Source organism: Apodemus sylvaticus, chromosome 5, assembly GCF_947179515.1.
Source record: "Apodemus sylvaticus chromosome 5, mApoSyl1.1, whole genome shotgun sequence".
NCBI lineage: Eukaryota > Metazoa > Chordata > Mammalia > Rodentia > Muridae > Apodemus > Apodemus sylvaticus.
This window is the reverse complement of record NC_067476.1, coordinates 38,378,865-38,403,944: the sequence shown is the minus strand read 5'-3', so window position 1 is coordinate 38,403,944 and position 25,080 is coordinate 38,378,865. Positions and strand designations below refer to the sequence as shown.

General features: G+C 44.5%; 1 protein-coding gene across 1 annotated transcript in view; it reads left to right on the top strand.

Annotated features, from left to right (window-relative positions):
• Nucleotides 1–25,080, top strand: part of Acvr1 (activin A receptor type 1) — a 67,707-nt gene that overhangs the window by 25,144 nt on the left and 17,483 nt on the right. Inside the window, 4 exon segments of the mRNA XM_052182506.1 lie at nt 10,138–10,401; nt 11,722–11,933; nt 15,288–15,387; nt 20,819–20,965. Of these exon segments, the coding sequence (XP_052038466.1) occupies nt 10,138–10,401; nt 11,722–11,933; nt 15,288–15,387; nt 20,819–20,965 (723 nt within the window).

The following is a 25,080-nucleotide window of genomic DNA, read 5'->3' as shown; positions in this document are numbered from 1 at the left end:
TGTGCATGTGCCCTCACATGCCATGGTGTGTGCATGGCGATCAGAGGACAGCTTTGTGCAGTAAGTTCTCTACCTCCATGTTCACATAGCTTCCAGGGATTGTACTCAGGGCGTCAGGCTTGGACTCTTACCCAGCGGTCTGTGTCTCATGCCGACTGCTGCAGCTTTGAAGCCAGTTGATCCACATGCTGTACTTTCAAAGGCATTCCAAGTAACACAACCAAGTAGTGGCAACTGAAAACACAAACAAGCAAGTCTGCAAAGTAAAACTTCATTACAGGCAGCTCGTCCGGAGTAAAACAACAGCGACACAGCAATGATAGTAGCCAAATCCATTCCACAGCCAGTTTTCTTATGAGAACAAGTCTGGGCTGCTGACTTTTCTAGCAACTTTTGCAGGACATTTAAAGCCTCCTTAGCTGGCCCTTTGTCCCCCTGGGTTGCCATGGAGTGTCAATAAGAGCAGCTCAGAATAACCCAGACAGGGAACTGAGAGGTCCAGCCTGCTCACTGGCATGCCGGCTGGCCAGGTTACACGGTTTTCCTTGCTCTCATGTTGGGAGGAGCACTGGGCAGCTGGTTGGCTTGGCAGCTGGGCAAGGTGCATGTCTGTTGGCTGCCCAGAGTTTGAAATACAACCAAGACTTGCCTCCCTTCTGAGCACGGCAGCTGATAGCATCTGAAAATTGTTCACTGAGCCACCTGTCCCTTTGTATGCTAGCACCTGGGCCAGCTGCCACTGAGGACAATGTGGACTCACTGCGTAGACAGGTGAGGTGCCAAGCAGATTTTAATAGTTTGTCGGAAGATCTGGGGACTTTGGTCCTACTTAAAGAATGAAAAGAACAAAACAAATAAAGGAAAGGAAAGAAAAAGCAAGCGAGTTAGCAATATATTTTGAGTAGGTTCATGTTATACTTGTGGTTGGTGGGGGTCTCAGTGGACCTCTATGTCAAGCATGATTCTGAAACCTCTATCTCTCTGGGCTCAGGTAAATAGTGGTCTAATAGCGTACAGTGTGAGTTTCGCTTAGAAGGAAAACTAGGCATAATTTCTGTTTTAGAAAGTGAAGCATGGAGTTAACCTGTTTTATCTCATCTCATAGCTCCTTTTCAATTCCCAGTGACTGTCAGTGGATGGCTCCTATGAGGGGTTTCCCTGTTAAGCCATCATTTCTCAGTATTGTGGCCTTGTGCGTTTATAGAATGGACTCACAGCACCGCCTCTCCCTTTGAAACTCCTTCCGGTTCTTTCTGGGTTTTCACTTTTTCCCCCCAGTGGGCTTGGCATGCTGTGGGGATGGAAGTGGACTCTGCAAGGAAATACTTTTGAAATGACTGCTGCTGTTAGAGCTACTATTTTAAAGCAGCCCTTCACAGATACTTGGGTTATCTTTAGGCCGTCAGTGACCCTGTGGGCTACAAGAGCCAAAGGGAGTCTGCGGAAACTCTTGCCTGTTGTGTTTAGATATTCTTGCTCCCCAGCCAGAGGCCTCGTGACACAGCTCAGATTTAGTGGTGTTCCTCTGCCAAGGTCCAAGATGATTGTAGAAGCCAGGAATGGCTCGGCGTGCTGCAGAGACTGAGGTAGGAGGGTCGAAGGAGCAGTGTATGCATAGTGTGTGAGAAAGGCTTTCTCTTCCCACATTGAGTGTAGGCACCAGGAACCTATCTTTGGGCAAGGACTAAAAGAGAGGCTCCAAATGGCTCAAACTCACCCTTCTCATGGTGACTATACTGTCTTTAGTCTATGACTAATAAGCCAGTTTTCTCCAACGTGTTGACTTTTTTTTTCTTGACCATTTAGTGATAGGAAAGGAGTTTTTGAGGTTGCAAACCTTGGCACAGATATGCACAAGGCATATATGGATGCAACCAGGAGCGTGGAATTTTGTCTCCGTTAGCCAGAAATGGGACTCTGAAGTTTATCAGGGCTTAGGGATGAATTGGGAAATTGGGTATGATACAGAAGTAACAGTAGTAGAGGTTTGGACTGTACTCAAGTTCTTTCTCAATTTCTGAACTGTTAATTACTTTATCTCCATCTAGGATAGGTGGAAAGAAGTCTTGACTTCTTTGTTTCCTTTGTTTTCAGGAGTGACGTGGGGTAGGAAGCAAGAGAAGAGAACTGACTAGTTCCAGACATTTTCCTTTCACCTTTGAGCAGGCCTCTTCTGGGACTTGTTAAGCACAATGGAGCCCTGCATAATGCTGGGAGGGGGTGTTGTCTCTGGCTAAAATATCCCTGAAAGGTAGAAGGATGGGGTAGAAGTTTTCTGTGGTTTCTAGGTCCCACATTGATGATCCTGGGAGTGATCTTTTCCTGAGTCCCATCAAAGGTTAGAACAGGACACAGGGAAAAGAGCTGCAGAGGCAGGCACGGGGCTTTCAGCCACTCTGTAATTGGCCAGCCTGTATGGCGAGGTCCTTGTTTAAGTTTTGTTTTGTTTCTGTTTTTTGTTTTGTTTTGTTTTGTTTTTTTGTCAGACTGAAAATTTCAGTTCCGGGTGGGAAACCTCAGAGGCAAGCCCACAGAAATGGGAGAAGCAGCCGAAGTAGCTGACTGAGCTAGTACCAGTCCCTGAACCACCACAGTGCCCAGGCTGAGATGGAGGAATCCCCCCCACCCCCCTGCTCCTCCCATCTCTTTCCAAATCCAAAGAGAACAACTTCTCGGAACTGTTCCTAATTCCCTGGGATGGTGGCCTTCTTTCTCCAGGCCCCGCTACGCTCCCTGAAGTGGAGGTTTGTTCAGACACTGGCGCTGGTTTGTGCGGAAGAACAGTAATACGTTTGGCTCGTGAAGATACTTCTAGATGTTAATTCCCGTCAGGCCTGTAACGCTTTGTTCTGTGAAGCATTGCTTCAAGAGGCTTGAAGACAAAGTGAAGAGGTGTGATTTTCTTCCAGGTTGACGAGTTGCCTAGGTTAAATGTGCTGTACTGCTCTCTGAGGGTCATAGGAAACATGGGAAGGCCTGGCCAATGTCTACTATGGCCACTACCTATAGTGTTTCTTAATCCCTTGACACTTGAACACAGGCTGAACTTTTGGAAGTGTAGCTGCCGTAATAGGCTTCATATGTGTGGATTACTTCAGAGACAAGGAGTCAGCCCAGGCACACATTAAACGGATGGCACCTTCCTCCCTATCCCACTCTGTCGGCTTCAGCAGTTCAGATGCAGGCTAACTTAGGGAACCCTCTTCATCTGCAGCAAAGCATGAAGGGAAAAGTGCAGACTCACTCCTTCCCATTCCTTCCTAACTTACCACTGGGAAAATGGCAGCAAAGACCAGGGGCAGATTTTCCCCTCCGTGGAACAGCCAGGTGCTATGGGGATCTCTCTAAACTGATTGGCCTTGAAGGCACATGGCACATACTGTACTGTGTGTTAATGACCTTGATCACGGGAGCATCCTAGCAGCCCGAAGTCCACAGAGCAGCCAAATGAAGACCACCTGCAAAGCCCAGCTGTTTTATGAGGACATTAAAGAGTTTCTTATTTACTTCTGACCTCTGATAAACAAACAAGCACACACACACACACACACACACACCACACACCACACACCACACACAATCTTATGTTCTTATAGAATGTACTGATTTTTCCACACATCTGAGAAGTGAACAGACTCGGTGGTGTGATGGGCCCCTCTAGGAAGAAATGATTTGCATGGACATGCCAGCAGGTGACTAAGCTTTGCCTGAAGCTCTGTGTTGACATTTGAGGATTTTATGGGCCCGATCTGCTCTGAAAACAGCTTCAGGTCTCTTCCTAGCCCTGAACGTTTTTCTGTGAATGGAAAACTCCATGCTGAAGCGAATGTCCACCAGTTTGGTACTGCCAACCGCGGAGGCTGCTGCTGGTAGCCGTGGGGTCCGTCCTCCAGCTGTTGAGCCTCAGGGCAAAGGGCCATCAGTCCTGGGGGATTCAAGTGCTGGGCTCAAGCAGGCAAAGCGAGATCCTCTCATAGATTCAGAGCTGTTAGCAAGGGAGTAAGCATCCCTGTGGAAGGAAGGGTTCTGTAGAGAAAGACCCTGAGATCCTGTTCCAGAAAGTGTTCCTGAGGCCTCCCAGGTTCTGAAGACGGCAGGGTGGAGAGCTGGATGAGTCAGACTATATAGTCTGTCTTGCAAATAATGGAAGCCAGAGACCGTCAGGCCTGTGGGGTTGCATGAATGGGCATGCCACTCTCGGAGTTAGAGAATACTCGGGAGGAGAACCTTCGGGGCAGCTACATCCTGCGTTCACAGGTCTTGGACTTTCCTGTTGTCTTTCTATTTCATAGCCTTTTTTTTTTTAACTAGCTCTCTTTTCTCATAACTCTTGAATTTTTTTTTTTTAATAAAGGAATAAGATGCTGATTTCCCAAAGGAGTATGGCATTTGGGCCCCGGGTGTATTTTGTCCCTGAATGTATGTAGCCTGCCTTCTTGCCAAAGGACTGAGTGCCCTTCAGTAGGCATTCCGGATAGACCTTTGTGTTTCTGTCTGAGGAGCAGGCTTGCTGGCAATGAAACCTGGCATTGCAAAATCCTTCCTTAAGCCTTTGTTTAATGCCAGAGATCTCAAATGCTTGCAGATTCTGGAGAGGTGCCAAACAGTGCTCCCAGATTAGGAGACGGGTGGAAGGACTCCCATAATCTATAAACCTAATATAAACTGCCATTTCAAGTGAATGAATCGTTTGGCCTGCTGGAAGGAGGCCAAGGATGTTTGGAGTTCCCTTTTTTTAAGCTTATACAACTTCTGCAGTATTGGGCTTTTACAACCACCTTCTAATTACTGCATCTGAGGTAAGCTTGTTAAGAACTCAGCCTGTTCCCTTTTGCTGACCCTTAGCCCAGGGTCCTGGCTTATCTGCCTTGTATCGAAGGTCTTAATGGGGAGTGTTGCTTTCATGCATCCTATAGAAAGATAAATCTGTTTGAATGCTGTAAGCATTACGCAGCACACCACTAGGCACATAGAGACAGAGGAGTCTGCAGTATCACACCTCAACTCCTGAAGCCCCAAGTCGACACAACTGTGAATAATTTTGCTACAAAACACAAGGTTCCAGCTAGGAACAGTCTGGTGAAGTCCACGCTGCTCTATGCTTTGCCAGTCTGGAACCATCTCCTAGAAGGTGTGTCCAGATGGTGAGCTGAGCCTTGCCCAGAACAAGAAACATCTTTTTTCTTTTCTTTCTTTCTTTCTTTCTTTCTTTCTTTCTTTCTTTCTTTCTTTCTTTCTTTCTTTCTTTCTTTCTTTCTTTCTTTTTTTTTTTTTTTAAAGATTTGATAGCTGTAAACTCCAAAATAGGACTACCAGCTTGTGCCTCTGGCTTTGCAGAACAACCCTCATCATTCTACCACCCTAGCCATTTCTCCCTGGAAGAGGGGAAGCAGCCATCTTTTGTGGTCAGAATTCTCCAGTCTGTTCCCAGCCAGCTCCAGCTGTGAGCGTTTTCACACGGCCCTGGTTCTGGTGGTACAAAGAGCAAAGAGCGAACTGAGCCAGCCATAACACTGAGTAATGCCGGGAGGTGCCTTCTAGAACAAACAGTGTGGGTGAGCTGTGCAGAGAGGGAATACCTCTGGCATGACATTTAAATTACTGAATTATTTAAATGAATGTCAATTAGGCAGAGTAGGCTTGCTGCCTTCTGCCTGGGCACTTCCTGGTTATTCACACAGGCAGGTGTAAAACTTTATTCACTTCAGATATCACACTTCCTGTTGCACAATGGAGGAGCAGCACATGACACAATTATCTACTTCCTGATGTCTTGGTATCAATACATCAATATATCTTGATATTCTGAGAGGTTCAGAACCCACACAGTCTTATGGGTAGCCCTTGAAGGTATCCTATAGCCCAACGCCCAGCCCAGATAAACTATTACAGGTTCACACATGCTATAGTGAATGTTAAGTTTGACCAGACTGAAAAAGTGAGTCATGGGTACTTTGAGGCTTGCTGTACCTCTATGAGTTGTGTATCTTAAAACCTAAGCATGTTGCATCTTCTGCCTCCCTTTTAGCCTTTGCTGAGTTAGTAATCCTAATTCAGAAAATCACTTTGGCATCTCTTCAAACTAACCCAGGATGCCAGATGAAATTGCCATAGTGTGTGTGTGTGTGTGTGTGTGTGTCTGGGAAGGGATATTATTCTTAAATTATAAATTTAAGGTCTTCATTTATGTTTGTGTGTTTGTATAAAATAATTACATAAAGGATTTGCTAACTTGTTTTATGGAAATGTACCAGTTAAGGAAATGAAATGTTGGGAGGACAGTATAAAAGAACCAGATTCGGTGAAGGTTCTGCACTCGGTGCTGGACTTGGCTCCTGGTTCCATATCAAAGATGGAGTTAATTATTATATCCCACTAATAGCCATTTTCCTTTGGCCACTTTTCTTTGTCTTAAATGTGGAGAGCAAGGGTATACAAACCATGGGTTTTGACATTTTATTGAGAAGAGTCACCAGCAGAAAAGCCGTCCAGTCTGTAACGTCTTTCTGTCTGTACAACTGTAAGAAGTATGTAGGAGGTGGAAGGAGACTTAATGAGACTCTGCAGGAGTAAATGCTGATTAGGGTTAATGCTGCTTCATGCCTGTGTACACTGCACAAGTGGGTTTAGTGAGCTGAATTTCACAACATGTTAAAGTTACTTGAGGCTTCTTGCTTCGGGTGAAATTCTTTAGGTTATAGTCTAAACATTTGTCAGACTTTTTCTATATAATCCTGTCAAAAACAAGAGTCCTGGGAAAGTGTTGTTTTTTTCCTTTGTCTATGGATATAGAGTTTAATTTAGGCTGCAACTTTGAAACTAGCTCACACTAAGAACATATAATTAGAACCACAAAGTGTGACTCTTTGGTGCCTTGGACCATACAGTTATTTATGTGTATTGGTTTACTTCTCTGTTTATTGTGATGCTATAGATCAGTGGTTCTCACTCTGTGGATCATTGTCATTCACAAGGGTTGCCCAAGACCATTGGAAAACACAGATATTTACATTATGATTCATAACACTAGCAAAATTATAGTTATAAAGTAGCAATGTCCTAGTTAGGGTTTCTATTGCTGTGAAGAGATACCATGACCACAACAACTCTTATAAAGGAAAGCATTTAATTGGGCCTGTCTTACAGGTCCCGAGGTTTAGACAGCAGAAAGTAAAGGAGATACTAGGCCTTGCTTAAGCTTCAAAGCCAAACCCCTAGTGACACTTCCTCCAACAAAGCCACATCTACTTGAATAAGGCCACACCTCTTAATAGTGCCACTCTCCATGGCCTATGGGGGGGCCATTTTTATTCAAATCACCACAAGCAACAAAAATAATGTTATGGTTGGAGGTCACCACAACATGAGGAACTATATTAAAGGGTTGCAGCCTTAGGAAGGTTGACAAGTACTGCTGTAGGTAAATCTAGGGTACCTCTCCCATGCATCATGTGCTCCTCTGTGAGCTGTATCCCCATTCCCTGATCATCCATTCTATAGGCCTAGCGATGAATGAAATCTTTACAGTTTGTTGCTATTTATGGAAGTCCTTATATACAATATGGTGATGAAATGTATTTGATTATCCATTACCACTCTGTGAAATAGCCGCTCTTTATCTTATTTTCATTTACGTCTTCCTCACAACACTAACTTTTCATTCCCCAACCCAGTATCAGCCAGACGACACACTTTACAGTATATTAGGTATGTTATTGGATACCTATGATTAAAAATCATTTACAGTGAAAGTGTTTGTGTTTTAAATTTGCACCAGTCGCCTTAGTTCAGCCTTTAAAATATAGCCATTAAATTCTCCTTCAGGTCACACACAAATCGATGTGATGCCATTTAACTTCCTCCACAACTCTCCTCCCCCATTCAGTTCCTTCCAAAGAATGGTCACCTGCTGGGCAGCATGGTTGGCAGGTCTTAGCCAGCTTCATTCCATCAAGAATGGGCAGCATCTCTAGACATCCTAGAAATATTACCTTTCAACTCTCTTTTGATAAGTGTAAACTTCTTTCTAGATTATGCTAGATAAAGACCGACCTCTTTGCTCATTAAAGTTTTTTCACTCATTAAACATGTTGGAAGGCTCCTGATTCTCAGGGTCAGACTGGTGACGTACTTAGCACCAGCAGTGGCTATTTTAGATTTTCTGCTTTCAGGCATGTCTTTGCTTTGGGATGGGCCCCTTGTGGTTTTCGAAAGAACTCACAAGTCAATTATAAACAGAAGGACATGTCTGTGAGCCTGCGTGTACTTACGCTGTGGGATGTAGCACCCACACGACATCGGGCAGTGAACTAAATTTTCACTTCTTTCAAGAGGGAAGAAGAAAGATTAGCAACACTTTTTTTCTTTTGTAAATAACCCACATCTCTATACACACCCACACAAATCTGTGTAAGTGAACTTGACATTTTTACTTTAAGGTCTTCTCTTAAAACATCACCACCTGACCTCCCTCTCTCTCCTCTCCCCCCCCCCCTTGTCTCTCTGTCTTTGTCTCTGTGTCTCTGTCTCTGTGTCTTAGTTAGGGTTTTACTGCTGTGAACAGACACCATGACCAATGCAAGTATTATAAAAGTCAACATTTAATTGGGGCTGGCTTACAGGTTCAGAGGTTCAGTTCATCATCATCATCATCATCATCATCAAGGTAAGAGCATGGCAGCATTAAGGCAGGCATGGTGCAGGCAGAGCTGAGAATTCAAAATCTTCATCTCAGGGCTGCTAATGGAGAAAGCCTTAAGCCTACGCCCATAGAGACGCAACAACTCCAACTTAGCCACACCTCCTAAGAGGTCCATTCCCTGGGTCAAGCAAATACAAACCATCACACTCTGTGTCTCTGTCTCTGTCTATCTGTCTGTCTCTGTCTCTGTCTCTATCTCTGTCTCTCTCTCAAAAGGCAGTTATCTCACAGACACGCTGCTCAGAGAGGTGAGCCTCTCTGGGCCATAGACCTTGGAGGAACTCTGGAGGCCAGGCTTCCTTGAGTAGGGCTTCGGTGACGGTGGCCTTGGCTAAGGAACAGCCTTTAGGACTGGACTGTGCACACTTTGTCTTCTTCACTCTCCTTCCTGGCTGACTGAAAGTGCTGGAAGCAGCAAGTCTGAACTAATCATGAGGGAGGAGGGAAGAGATGTGAGAATAGAACTGCAAATAAGTGTTTTCAGAAGACAGTCGGGAGGGGAGGGCTGATGTCATGGCCTCCCCCGTGACCGCTCAGCATCTTGGCACCACCAGGGGCTACCTGGTCTCTGGTGCTACCTGCTACCTAAGTGTTAAATATAGCTTCCTTCCCTTTGTTTGGGCCCTTGGCCTGAGAATTTAAAGCCTGCCCACCCCCACCCCCACCCCCACCTTGCCCCCCTGTGTTCCTTACCAGTTGACGATTCCATTTTTTTTTTTCTTCAGTTTTTCAAGACAGGGTTTCTCTGTGTAGCTCTTGGCTGGCCTAGAACTTACTCTGTAGACCAGGCTGGCCTTGAACTCCCAGAGATCCACTCTCTCTGCCTCCCGAGTTCTGGGATTGAAGACACACATCACCTCTCCTGGTTATCAGCAGACGATTCTTAAGAGCAATTCATTAGAATTTTAATCACAAGTGGCCTGGCGTTTAGCTGAAAGTGTCAATAACTCTGGCTTGTAACTATAGACTCTTGTACAAGTGTGTTCTGAAGTAGTTAAGTTCTGAAGCATTACACGCTTACAAGCAGAGCTAACAGGAACTGGTGCTATCTATCACCAAGCATTTATTTAGGAGCCTTTTTTTTTTTTTTTTGTATAAAATAAAGGTGCCGGACATTATGGTCCCATCAAATATTTAGTTTAGAAGCTAGAACCAGGGACACGGGAGAGGGACCTCCATGTCAGGAATCTGGGCATCTCAATGTCTGTCTGCATGCTAGCATAATCCTAAAGAGGATGGACGTGATGTACAGCATAAGACAGATACATTCCTAGACTGAGATGGAATTATTATTTGCTCGAGTGACAATCTGGAGTGTAGACGCTGGTCAGTGTTGATGGTTCTGTGATTGGGTTTGGGATGATCTTAAGGAAACCCTCTGAACGGGGCGAAGCTCATAGAACTGAATTACTTCTCCTTCTCACCTCTCCTTGCAGATGAGAAGCCCAAGGCCAATGCGAAACTTTACATGTGTGTGTGTGAGGGCCTCTCTTGCGGGAACGAAGACCACTGTGAAGGCCAGCAGTGCTTTTCCTCTCTGAGCATCAACGATGGCTTCCACGTCTACCAGAAGGGCTGCTTTCAGGTTTACGAGCAGGGGAAGATGACGTGTAAGACGCCGCCATCCCCTGGCCAGGCTGTGGAGTGCTGCCAGGGGGACTGGTGTAACAGGAACATCACGGCCCAGCTGCCCACTAAAGGTTCCCATGGCTCCTTCTATTTCTAGATCAAGGGGTTTTGTGAGTGTTGCCCCAAGTCTGTGTGGGTTAAGGATCTGCGTAGCCAGAAGCATTCTTCCCGCTCGCTGAACCAGAGTTGGTGGGCCGTGCAAGATCACTCTGGGCGAGGAAGACAAGGGCATGGTCTTTGGAATCTAAAAGGAGAGTGATATTTTGGGGAAAGTGAGAGATGTGTCATGCATCCAGAGGATGGATGTAGGGGATGGATTTGCTGATGGCAGGTCACCATAAACAGGTATATGGGCCTTTTACGAGAAGTAGGAATACTAGCTTGGTGCCTGTGTTTAGCGCCTTGCCCTTATTAGGAAGACTAAGGAAAGCTTGCTTGCTCTTTCCAATCAGATCCCTAGCCTTCTGAAACAGAATGAGCCCTGAGGTCTTGATTTCCCCACATGCAGTTCTTATGGATTCTGAGTCCTTTGGAAGTCTGTTTTCTCATACGGTGAACTCTCATCTGAACTCTCATTGGTTATCTCACATTGCTGTTGATATTAATATAGGCCTGCCCCAAGCCAAACTTATTCTCGCTATCATAGTATATAGTACTCTCAAAAGGTTTAATTCTATGATTTTGTCCTTATGGAAGAAGGAAAGCACAAATGGGGTAAGAGAGGACACTCAGAGCCTTTCTGACCCTCTGAGCCCTTTCACCCTCCCAATGCCCCATGTTTTCACAGAAGGCATTTCCTGGAAGGAATGTCCTATTTGAGAGGCCACCATATCTGTCATTTATTATATGGCTTTTGCATATAGTCATACAGATGACATGCACTATAGAGTACCAACCTGATTCTCAGGACTTGGGGAGTTAGAGAAACAATATAAAGGAACCTTTAGGTAGAGAGTGGTTCACTGCTGGGAACCCTGAAATAGGTAAAGATTAGGGAAGATATCGGCACTTTCTTACTTGGGATATTACAGAATAATGGCTGTCTATTGGGGCTTCTAAAGCATCTTTGTATCTGAAATCTACATTAATAAGAGTTCAAGACATCAAGGATTATAGTCCCTTGTATTTAAGAAGCTCTTAAGCACTCATGCATTAATACAGATGATTTTTGGTTGAATCCTTTCTAAACCCCAGTTCTGTTAAATGGGTTGATCCCTTAAATGAGTGCCTGGGCCATTGGCTAAATATTAGGAAGTATTTTAGTTGTAACTTGTTTTGACATGTGAGATTGGTTGGTTGGGTCAGGAGCCATTTCTTAAGATATTGGTAAATAACAAAGAAAACTGTGCCCCCCCCCCATGCCCACTTACCCTTTTCTTCCCATTCTCCAGGGAAGTCTTTTCCTGGATCACAGAATTTCCACCTGGAAGTCGGCCTTGTCATCCTCTCGGTGGTGTTCGCAGTATGTCTTTTAGCTAGCATCCTTGGAGTTGCTCTCCGGAAGTTTAAAAGGCGAAATCAAGAACGCCTGAACCCCAGAGACGTGGAGTATGGCACCATTGAAGGGCTCATCACCACCAATGTTGGCGACAGCACTCTAGCGGTGAGTTTGTGACCCCAGAGGGAGGCCTATGTACATCGAGATGGAGGTGGGCACTTTCTTATTTTGAGCGTGCAAAGCCAACAGTGACTACACAGACATTCATTGTGACTAGACACTGGGCTAAGAGGCAGGCACATGTGAGCACCTGGTGTGAGAAAATAAATCCTGTGAATAAGGACATCCATTTCAGACAGACACTTAAGGAATAGGGCTCGGAGACTTTACCTTAGTAGATCCTCACATCTTCTTTGGAGGATGTGAGGGAAAGGGACAAAGAATGGTTGGCAGACTGGAGATTCAAAGAACTTGAAATGATGTTCTTTAGTTATTCTATTTAAAACAACAAACATTTTGGAAGGAAGCATCCTTCCATCATTATTATTATTATTATTAAGAAATCCTTTTCCCTTTAGATTATGTGTATACGCCATGATTTAGAGACTTGACATCTCCAGAAGTAGCCATTAAGTTTTTGATGCTCCAGTACTGCCCCCTTGTGGAGAGCTGGTTGAACCAGGGCCCTCTAGTCCAACTGTGCATAGCGCAGACAGAGTTTAAAATGCTTTAGTAGCCAGTTCAACAAGCAAGTAGGGGGAAAAGCCAACTATTTATATCTTCTACCATTTCAACACACAATAAAATTGTTGGTATTTTCCTTAAGTTTTCAAAGTCATTTACCTGATGCATAAATCTAGACACCCCCCTCCTTCCCTGGAGTTTGCTTGCTCAGCATAGGAGATGCAATTATTTATACATTTGAAAATTTCTTTCTGGCTAGTGAGGGAACTCTGAGGGTGAAGATGTTCACTGCTGAGCCTAATGACCTAAACTTAATCCCCAGGATTCATACGGTAGGAGGAGAAACCCGACTCCCGCAAGCTGTCCTCTGACCTCCACATATGTACTGTGACAAAGCTATCCCTCACCCCAAATAAATAAGCAAGCAAACGAGTGCAATTAAAATGTAAAATCACTCATATATTTTAAAGCTTTAGCTCAGCATTGTAAGTGTTCCTTTAGTTACTCTTCTAAACTTTGAGTTAAGTTGGGGAAGTGGGTCACTCACCATAAGCAGCCTACTAGAGAGTGCAAAAGAATAAAGTAACAGCATTCTCCATGGATACTACATGGTTTCTCTGAAAAAGACAAAGCTCCGTGGGCGTGATGTGTGAACGACACAACCAAATCCGCTCCCTTCCTTGTCACAATCCAGCGTGGCAAGTCAATCAAGTTATCTTTGTAATGTGATTCGGAGCTGTTTAATGCTCTGCTCCTGTCTCCTACCAGATCGTCCAGCCTGAAGGCTGGCTCCACTACCTGACAAGTCCGTAAGTGCCTGGGAGTTCTGGAACTAGGCTTGCTCTGCTACCATCTTTCGCTTTTCTGGGAAGGATGTACCCTAAGCAATGGTCATCTTTAGCTCACATGCTATACCTGGGCAACCCTAGAAACCACCTGTAGTCAGTGTCAGAACAGATCCAGTCTGGGAACTGTCTTGCCCTGATTACTGTCCCTTCAGGACTCTGTTTGAATGTAAGAGGAACAAGTTAGCGGGTGTACATCCTTTTGCATACCTATTTGAGTTGTGATGTGGTGGAACTGCGAGAAAGGGTGTGGCTTGTTTTCATGAAACCTTTGCTCTGAAGTCTGTTTTAAGCTTTAGGGAAAAGGAGGTGCATTTATGGGGTTTTGCAGCAGGGAGACGTGAGGATGATTTCCCGACAAAGCTTCAGCAAAGCAAGATTCTAACGTAGATTAGTCAGAACTGTGTTCCTCGGAGCTGCTAACATGTCTAATTACCAAGGGCAGTAATTGGAATATCTAGTGTAAATTACTGTTTAAATAGCTTTTAGGATTTTGAAATTGGAATGAAAGCCTGCGCCAAAACAGTCTTCTCAACACAGCCCAGCCACGCAGCTGACAGAATGTCACGATGTAATGACATAGCAAGGAATAGCTAGATGTCCTTATTTGCTTATTAAACAATATGTTCATTTACGTGAGCCGACAAAGAGTAACCTTGCTGAAGCTTGCCCACAGCTTGGGGCTTCAGGAGTTGAGGTAGGTAGGTTCTTATTAGTCTTTGATTTCCTGACTCCCCACCCCCTCAAATCTATGCACTTAATTAGGACCAAAACTGTGCATCATGGAAAAGCAACAGTTTAATATGCAGAGGTTTTTTTTTTTTTCCTCAAAAATAATTGAACAAAGAGAGTCACCAAGCAGGACGAGAAGGAGCTGCTAGGGAGGCATGAAGCCTATTTCGTCTACATTCATTTTCTTCTTCATTATCTTTTGTGGCTTTTAAGGGTTCCGAATTTCTTCTGTTGGGTGTTTAGCTTTTGGTAATTTTACCGATCCACAGTATGTCACAGTAGTGCCCCACAGAAAGGAGAGAAGATGAAATTCACAGAAATCTATGTGTTGCTTTAAAGCGCCAGCTTCTGTGTCAGGAAAGGAAGAACTTTGGGCAGGGTTAGCCTTCCCACCGCCACTATGGTTGTAAGGCTGTGTACATTAGGGATGGTCCAGTCCAGACCAGACCCTGCTGCTGGGCTTTTGCTGAGAGTGTGAAGGAAAACCTCATGAATGAACTAACTGGCAATCTTTTGCCGGCATGCTCATTTGGAGAAATCGACGTGTGACTCTGGTGTTATGTTTTAAGTGAAATTGTTTTTTTTACCTTTTTCCTTTTCTAATTTGCAGTTCGAATTAAAAAATGATAAGTAGGTGTTAATTTAGTGACCTGCTTGTTCATCTGTTACCTGAAAAAAAAAGAGAACCTCCATCCACAGAAACACCCACGCACACACCTATAAGTATCAATTTAATGATCCACATATTATTAGAATCTTTCCATTACAGATATTACACTTGGCTGTTCATAGTCCTGATTTGCTTGCTTCCAATGAGACACCTTTAGTCTGTAAGGCACCTGAAGTAGATCACTTGATAGACATTCAGCGAGCTTAGCACACTAGATAAGAGTGGATAATGCCCAGCTCTTGGCGGTCAAGCACCCCCACCCCTATCCTTCCTACTGACTCATCGTGCACAGCCCCTCAACCTTTCTAATGTTAGCTTAGCTTTGTGTCCTTCCTTGCATATTTGGTGAGAAAACTCTAGACTTAAGAAAGGATGCCTTAAACATCAGGAAAACCTGCCTTAGGTTTAGCTGCTAAGTTTCCCAAGACATACAACCAGTCCTTTCAAAGGAGATTTTCCAGGCATTTTAATGGGGTCCTATGTCCAGAGTTGCTGGGACCCATGTGGGTTACCACAGCACGTACGGCAGGACTCTAAAGCAGGCACTGTTGCTCAGTAATTTCTTTTTCTCCTTGTTTTACATGACAGGAACTACTAGATCACTCGTGTACTTCCGGAAGTGGCTCTGGTCTTCCTTTTCTGGTACAGAGAACCGTGGCTCGCCAGATAACCTTGTTGGAGTGTGTCGGTAATTCTTTGTTTCCCTTTCTTTTGAGCAATAGGCAATGTTGGTTGTGATTCTCAAAGTAGACTGGAGCTTGGAAAAGCCATTTTCTTGTTGCTTATCATTGTTTCCTCGTTAAATGCAGGAGGGTCCAAGCAACCAGGTGGGTATTCCTTTTCAGGGGGTGTGAGACAACCATGGGGGTCTCTGTTCTCTGGGACTCATGTTTGAGAGATTGCTGAAGTTCCGGTAAGGTAGTCACCGCTGACGAGAACCGACAATGTCTAGCGTGAATCCATAAGGCTGTGTTGCGCAGAGACTGACAGATCTGCGGTAAATGGCCTTCTGAATAATAAGGTCGGCCGCTGTGGTTTTCCGTGGTTCCTACTGTCTCCTACCTCTAAAAGGAGGAACCAGTGTGTCTAGTTACTCTGTATCAATTAGTTACAAAAGCTTATGAAAATATACATTTAAAAACTAGAGTGACTTTTACTAAGTGTTCTTTTATTAAGTGCTTAGGACAAAGAGCTAAATGCATTTTTTATAGCCTTTCATTTTTCTCCCTATGACATATTGTAGGTCTGCATATTAATTGTGAAAATGTTTGTGTTCCTTTATCCATTAAAATTTCTTAAAAGTCTCTTGTTATTGCATGTGTGCATATGACGTGTATGTGTGGGTGTATGCATGCCAGAACACGTGGAAGCCAGGGTACAGTGCTGTAGAGTTGGTTCTCACACCATACGTTTGTGTGGGTTCTGGGGATTGAACTTAGATCATCAGGCTTTGCGGCAAGTGCTTCAGCCATCGAACCACCTCGGTGGCCCACCTTCCTTCGTCTTAAGAGTGCACTTACCTTTTCTGGTATTGGGAATCATCAGAAGTACTTTAAAAAGCTGTGCAGCAGTCAGTTTGGCCAGTAGGTTAGCAAAAATGCTTGAAAAGATTTTGGCACATTTTCTTTTGTCTTCTGAACTGGTAGAATGGATTCCCAGGAATTGTGAATTTCTGTGTCAGGCATGATTTAATAATTAATAATAATTAAAATGGTGATGGTGGTGGTGGCGATGGCGGTGGTGGCGGCTTCATGAATTTCATGAGGCTGGTACAGAATGCTTTTCTTGTTTTTGAGACAGGGTCTCTTCTGGCCCAGGCAGACCCAAAACTCAGTATATAGCCAAGGATCCTCTCTTGATCCCTTCTCCTCTAGCTCTTGAGTACTGGGATTATTATAAGTATATATATCGCTATGGCCAAATACAGTTTTAAAGTCCTGATTTTCAGGGCAGACGGGATGGCTCAGACAATATGTGCTTGTTACACAGCACGAAGACTTGACTTTGATCCCCAGGGTCTATATAGAAAAGCTTGTCCAGTGGTGTGTGCAGTACAGCCTCAGTGCTGGGGATGCAGATGCAGAAACATCTGTGGAGTTTGCTGGCTAGGCAGGCTAGGTTTATCTGTGAGCCTTAGGTTTAGTCAGAAACCCTGTCTCAATCAAGTAAGAGACTGAGACAAACACCCAGTGAGAGTATCAAGTATACATATGTAGCTGCCCTCCCTGTCCTGCCACACACATGCAGGACACACTTTAAGTACAGTCCTTAGTTTCACTGTTTTTATATGGAGGGTAGATATTTTCAGGTAGCATGACGGGTTTTTATTGTCTCCACCCTTCTGGAGAGCAGGCTTTTTGGGTGGATATAGCAGCTCCTGCCTTCTGACTGACTGTTTCAGGGAAGCTGTTGTGGGATATTTGATCACATTGTGAACCAGGAAAACCTTGTGGTGGCGTGGTTCAGCCCTACCACATACCTTTAATCCAAAGAGCTTTCTATAAATGGGATTATAAAATCAACAACAGGTCGAAAGGCAGGGCAAGCAACCAGCTGACAGGGAGTGAACACAGGAAAACACCGGAAAGAGAAAGAAGGGTCTTTGAGTTGAGGGGTATTTCACTACATCACTGAGGAGAAAGAGCCCTTTCCTTCTGGGACATGGTGACCTAGGAAGGTTAGCTGGGTGCTTTCTCTGCCTCTCTGAGCTAGAAGGCTTTCACCACGGCATCTGGCTTCAGAGTCTTCATTTGGGAAATCAAACATTTGTGATTTTGTTTTAACAACAACAGGAAGCGACTGACCATTATGAGCTGGCCCCACCACTCGCTGCTGTATGAAGGAGGACCAGTGTCAACTCCAGTAGTAAGATCTGCAGTGGGTAGCCCTGCTTGCCTGTGACACGTGGGGGCCAACTCATAATGCTAGTAATTTCCCCAGGACAGCACCTATTCTACCTATTTTCCACTCTATGCAGTTCCACCACAGATGACTGAGACTAGAAAGAGATGGAAAAACAAAACAAAAAAAACCAAAAACAGCAGCAGCAGCAACAACAACAACAAAACAGACACACTCTACACCAACAACCAGAATGGTCTTCTTTTATCCTATTTGTGTTTGATCAAGGATGCTTGGGTTGTGGGGGGGAGGCTGCAAAGGGGCCATGCCCCTGCCTCTGCCATCTTCTTCTTGCCCCAACAACCCATCACTCACAGATATTCCCGAATACCAAGTTTTGTTTTCAGAAACTGGCTCCAGAGTCTTGCTCCTCTACAGTGTCTGACTCTATAGATGTTCTTCAACATTTTGAACCAATGTAAATTCAATTATTGCATTGAGGGGGGCAAGGGAGGTGACATTAGAGCCCGGTGGGTGCAGTGCCTGTTCAGGAGTTTTTGTGTTTGTGTGGTATAGCTTTGAGGGAAAAGGTGGATAGATGATCGCTTTAGCTCAAGAACATGGGGACTTGATCGCGTCCCCTTTCCAGTCCTATGAATCCTCTTCGTGGGGCTTTCTGGCCATGGACTTTTTGGGGAGCTGTACCCCTCTTTTAGTGGCTTTGACCTAAGATTACATTAGCAAAAAGCATTTGACAACCATTAAAATATATATATGTTTTGTTTTGGTTTAATCCACCTACCATGCCATATATTTTATTTTCTTAATTAAAAAAAAAAAACTTATAGCAACAAACAACTTTGTATCCACAATGCTTTGGGATAGTTGTCTAGCCTCTGCAGTGAAATAGTGACTCCACAGAGAAAATCAAAAAGTTGCAAAATGGGACAAAGGCAGGAAGAGTTTCGCATTCATTTCTGGCTTTTGTAGCCTCTGACTTTGTAGCATCTTAACCCTCTTCCTCATCTTGAACAGAACGCTGAGCCATTCCTATGACTTGATTAAAAAGAGTGGTCAACTGAGTAGACTTTGTGTGACAGAAGCCTGCAACCAACTCCGGCTCCTCTTAGCATCCCTTTGTATCAGTCATTGTGATTGAAGAGGGTTATTGGTTCTTCTCATGGAAGCTCAGTTTGGTGGCTATCCGGGCTGCCATACTGTAACCTCTGGAGCTGGAGGATACCCAGTTCAGCACACCTGTGAGGCAGGCATTCTATCGCCAAGCTACATTCCCAGCCCTTGGAGGTTTTGTGACTGTTTCAGGTGTGTCACTTGGGCACACCTGCTTTCTTTCTATGTTTAGGGTCTTATTGGCTTAGTTTCCCAGCAGAAGACTGTACTTGTGCGCAGGCAGGTGGCACCGCAGCTGCCTATTACAGTCCCATAATGGTGCAGTCACTACATGCTTGGGCAGAAAGCCTCATTGCAATGTAGTTTCAGTTCCCACTGCACGCCTGCCATCTGGGCTAACTACACCCCATGTTGACCCCCGCCCTCCTTGGTTTTGAGATAATGAAGTCTTCTTCCCTATCTCTTTGATCATCTCTACCTATAATTAAAGAGATGAAGGTGGAACATGCCCTTTATAAGCATGTGGCTATTGCATAGAGGTAAGGCGGGGGGGGGGGGGTGCATGAATCAGATGGGTCAGGTCCCAGCTGAAGTCACCCCATTTTGTAAAGTATGCTCTTCAAGTGACTAAAAAAAAAAATCCTGTATTAAGTGTATGGGCGTTTTGCCTGCATGTATGTCTGGGTATCCCAAGTATGCCTCCTGTTTGAGAAGAAAAGAGAGCATTGGATTCCCTGGTACCAAAGTAATAGAACGTTGTATGACACTGTGGGTTCTGGGAATCAAATTTGGGTCCTCCAGGAGGGCATCTAGACCTCTTAACCCCTGATCCATTTCTCCAGCCCTCAGGTGACTTAAGAAATGTTTTCTTTCTAAGTTTTGTGTGTCTGTGTTTATGGCACACAGTTGTGACTGTGCTTTGTGGGGTCAGTTCTCTTATTTCTACTTTTGTATAGATTCTAGGGCTCAAACTTATGATCACACTTGGCAGACACATTTACTTGCTGTACTATCTCTTAGGCTCCCAAATACTCCTTTTAGTGTAGTCCACTCGTGACATCACTGGGGTGCATATAAGCTAACGCCATTGTCAGAAGTCAGAGCTGTTCTGGAATTACGTGTGTCTGTGACTTTGAAAAATCTGCTTTTGAAATATATCTTTCTCCAAGAGACCCTTTGGAGGTGGTGGTACACTACTGGTACCGTGGATTGTCATTGATCTTCAGGATGTCAAAGTGCCGCCCCTCTATGGGGCAAGTGGAATTTAAGCATATTCAGGTCTTTGTGCTGGGAAATGCTTCTGAGCATCCAGTGGGAAGGAGGGGAACCAGAGAAACCATTAGGTTATTTAGATATATACCCCTATCCCTTGGGGTTTTGATGCTACATCACAATTCAATAATCAGCATTATTTTCTAAATTGTACTGCCTTTCATGTGTTTTGAAAAACTAGATGTCCAAGGTTTCTAGCCTTTTGACATTGTAACTTTCCATTGTCGTCTGCAAATAAGTTGGGCTGCCTCCCCAGCTAACCTGGGACACAAGTCGCTCACCCTCAGGAGAGTAACTTAAATATAAATGTTCGGTTAGTTATCAGGTAATCGTGCTGTACTGATTGGAAGGCAGTTTTCTGTCACAATAGGGTGACTAGGGAAAGGTAGGTTTTACCTCCTTTTTGTACATCTTTATAAGCGAAGTATTTGCATTCCTAAACTGAGTTTGTCTAGCAAATAATAAGGAGTTAAGAGTTTGGGGGCATCAGGCTTTGTTTACTGTTAGGAGTTGCTTAGGCTGGGTGTCCTGTTTTTACCCTTCTATACAACGAAGAATAAATTCAGTGTCACACAAAGAAACAGGACCAATGCAAAGTTATCAGCATGGCAATCTTTTTGCGAAAAGGACCTACCAGAACCCAAACCCAGCTAGTGCTGGATAAATGTGCCAGAATGGCTTCCATGTTTTATTTTTGATGCTGTTGGTGACTTTGCTCTATCTGATGGGTGGGAGCTTGGCTTCGCAGTCTGACATAATTGGTTAATCATCGAAGAGAGGAGCAGGAGGCTCAACTCTAAGGACCCAGTAGGGTTTGCTAGGGAAGCGAAACCCAAACCGTTTCTCACATGTGTCATCTGTTTGGCCGTCCACAGGGAAGGGCCGGTATGGAGAAGTGTGGAGGGGCAGCTGGCAAGGCGAAAATGTCGCTGTGAAGATCTTCTCCTCCCGCGACGAGAAGTCTTGGTTCCGGGAGACAGAATTGTACAACACAGTGATGCTGAGGCATGAAAATATCTTAGGTGAGTATGGGCTGAGCTTTCACTAACTGGTCTCCATAGAGATAAGAGCTCGCCTTTTCTCTCTCCCGTTTGCTAAATCCGAGGTGGACAGTCTCTTCCAGAAAACAACAGAGTGATCCTCAGCATTTATAGACTACTTAATTTTTTGACAGGTATTTTTTTTTGTCTAAATCTGCATATAGGTTATGAATTGCCTGCACGATGAAAAGGAAATCTGTCGAGGACATTTTCCCTCCTGTATCTGTGGATGTATTGAAATGACAAAGGCTTCTTCTGCATTGTTCACTTCTAGGCTCCTTGGGTGGTTCTGCTTGCCCCACCCTTCCTGAATATTTATTACTGGAATCAAACTAAGAAAGGTCTTTGGATTCTTTCCTAGAGATTCACAGCTCCCAGGGACGTGTAATTATAGATGCACATTCCCTCAAACTAGGCATCATTTTTAAAGACCAGATTTACAGAGGGATTCAGCATACATTTTAATTTGAAAGCTCCTCGCGTACTTCTGGGACTCACAGAGCGTAGATGAATTTTCATCATCTTATCACTAAAGCTTAGCAGTGCTTAAGAAATACGTGCAATGCCCACTATAACCCTGCTGTGGCAATGGAGAGGGCCCATTCATTGGCTTCCATAGTTTCAAAAGGCTTTGAGTGTGTTTCCTTTGCTACACACATATGGTGAAAGCTGCCGAGAGTGGATCTTGAGAAATAGAAGTGAAATCCGTGTAGAATTTCACTGTACACTATAGTGTTGGCCACTGTGTGGCAATTGGTTATATGTCTGGGCATGGTACAGTTCACGTCTATCCCAGGCTATCAGTTTATTTAAATGTGACCCAGGTTGTTGGTGATGGATGATTGGATGCTTGTCCAAAGCTTTGGTGTAACAGTATGGTGGTGAAGAGCACTGGTTGTGCTTGCAGAGGTCTTGAGTTCTATTCCCAGCACTTGACATGGCATTAGTTTGTAACTCTAGTTCCTGGGGACCTGATGACCTCTTCTGGCTTCTGTTGGAACTGCATCCACATGGCAAGCACACATAGTAAATACATAAATAAGCAAATAAATCAGTACCTAATGCCATGTACATGTAAGTAAAACAGACAGACACATACACACACACACTAAATCAGTCAATCAATCAATCAATCAATCAATTAATAATACATGTCTTTGACTGCTCCCAGACTAGCCTGCAATGTTGTTGACTTCTAGGCCAGACATTCATGACTCTCTAGTTGTCAATTTCAAGGACTCTTTTGAACTTCGATTATTAAATGTCTCCATCCTTTGGCTGCAACCAATATTTTCCTTTTTTGGGGACTGTGACAAACAGGTGGCTTTGATCATTTGCATTATTCTTGGTTGTCCACTATCTCTTTTCCATTCTCCCACTTCCCTTTGCTCCATCAAACCCATCTCCGTCTCTGTCAGATTCTCCGAATAGACTGCCCTGTTAGTCTATACCACTCCCCGCCTGTGCTGCCTTAGGGCGTCTGTGTGTGATAGCTGTGATGTAACAACACAGGGATATGCTGATAGTTCCTGTGTCATGAGTTGCGCTGTAGGTGCTTTATATGCGGACTCTCACTCTCGGGTAATCCCCATTGCAGCCTGCGAGGAGGCATTCTTATTCCCCGACTTCTCACTAACCAAATCACCAGTGAGAGACAAAACACTAGGGCCCCAGCTCGTGCTGCAAGGACTAACCCTTCACCTTAGTTCCCCGCCACGCACTGCAGTCTACAGGACGGCCACATCACTGCACTGGAGTTGTGTCTTAGACTATAGTCAGGGCAGGAGCTGGACATTCACCTAGAGTCAAACTTGCCTTGAGCCTTGCAATCTTACATCTTCCTCGGGAACAAACTGGAATTGGGCAAGAGCTGGCTGTGTTGCGCCTAGGATGTACACCAAAGGCTTGCCTTTAAACAGAGTCACTAATAAAGGGTAGATTTATATACACCTAAGAGGCATGTGAGGTCTTGAAACCATTTGAAGGAAGAGCCTTCTTCACCTGACGATCAAAGTTGCATCTTTCTGAGCATTCACTGCCTTATCACGATAACCAAGGAGGCTGACTCACATGCAGATCTACTCCCAAGTCTTTTATCACACTCCTTTAAAAAGATTTATGATATCATCTTATGCACTGTTTTTGGGTCTACTGTATCTCAAGCTAGCCTCAAATTCACCAGGTAACTAAGGAGGATCTTGAATTTCCATTCCCCCTGCTTTGACCTCTCAAGTGCTAGAAGTACAGCTAGAAGTCCTTCCATGTCTGCTGCATGTGGAGCTGAGGTCAATCCCAGGATTTCTTGTGTGCTAGGCAAGCCCTACTCCAACTACACCCCCAGTCCCAGTTTATGTATTTCAAGTATAATGCTGAATAGCGTTAAAGTTGGCATAGCTGTGTACTAATCATCGTCATTCAACTCCATAATTGTCTGTGCTCTTGAGTCTTATGTGATGGACTGGAGAAATACTCAGTGCTTGCTCTCCTTCAATTTCTGGCTTCCACGTGTTATTCTTTGACTTGCACCATGCACCATTGGTACATGTGCACATGCACACAAAATAAAAAACAATAAATGTAATAATAAATGTAAATAAAATTTAAACTCGAAAGCACTACTAAGGGTCTGGGTGATGTCTCAGTAGGTAAGGTGGTTATTTTGTAGGCCTGACAGCCTCAGTTTGAATCCCCAGAACCCATATAAAAGCTGTGCTGTAGTGTAGCGTGCCCCTACTTGGAGACTGGAGATGGAGACAGGAGAATTGGTAGAAATCCCTGGGCCAGCTTATGCTGCATACACAGCATTGAACAGCAAGAGAGACCATGCCTCAAACAACGTGAAAAGCAAGGACGGACACCTGAGATTGTTCTGTGACTTTACTGTACTGGCTGGTTTTGTGTGCCAACTTGACACAGGCTGGAGTTATCACAGAGAAAGGAGCTTTAGTTGGGGAAGTGCCGCCATGAGATCAAGCTGTGGGGCATTTTCTCAATTAGTGATCAAGCGGGGAGGGCCCCTTGTGGGTGGTACCATCCCTGGGCTGGTGCCCTTGGGTTCTATAAGAGAGCAGGCTGAGCAAGCCAGGGGAAGCAAGCCAGTAAGAAACATCCCTCCATGGCCTCTGTATCAACTCCTTACTCCTGACCTGCTTGAGTTCCAGTCCTGACTTCCTTTAGTGATGAACAGCAGCATGAAAGTGTAAACTCAATAAACCCTTTCCTCCACAACTTGCTTCTTGGTCATGATGTTTGTGCAGGAATAGAAACCCTAAGACACCTACACACATGAACCTGCTCACATGTATACCCTCACATCCTGGACACATGCATACACATGCATGCATAAGAATTCACGCAAGAGTACTGTAGACTATTTAACGTTACTGTTTCTTGAGACTACTAGGGAGAGAAGCAAACTATCTCTGAATTTGTAGAACTACAATGTTCTTCCTATACACTGTGTGTTCACCACCATATTAAGTGTTCTGAATGCACTGCCTTTCCCGTCCACATCCCTTTAGGTTGAGTGGTGCCCTCATCTCATAGACAAGGAAAGCAAGATGGAGATTTCAGGTGCCTTGATCTTGATCGCCAGACTCATGGCTGTCAGAGCCAGTTGCGTAAACAGTAGTATGGCTTTGGGGTCCAACCACCTCAACACCTCACATTCCGGTGCCTCTGCTGGTTTCTGAGAGCGTTGCCGCAGAAATCTTCAGGTTTCAGATTGCTTTTTGTCCTTGAAGAGTTTGGGATAATGGCTCTGCCAGAAATATTTGGTCTAACCATCCTCCCCTCTTCTCCGGATACATCCAGCTGGTGTGTCTGAGTCCCCACCTCTAGGCACCTGCTCAGCTTTTACTAACTAACCATGGACTGTTTAGGACTCCAAACACAAACACCCCAGAACAGGACTGAGTACTGGGAAGCAAATGTACTTATCTAAATTTGAGGGGTAAACAGTTGGAAAAAAAAATCCAGTTCATTTAAAAGTCCTGGTTCCTGGTATATGCACAACCTCTCGTGCCCATATGTGTGCGTGTGCATGCACACGTGTGTGTGTGTGCAGACACACACACAAACACACACACACACACACA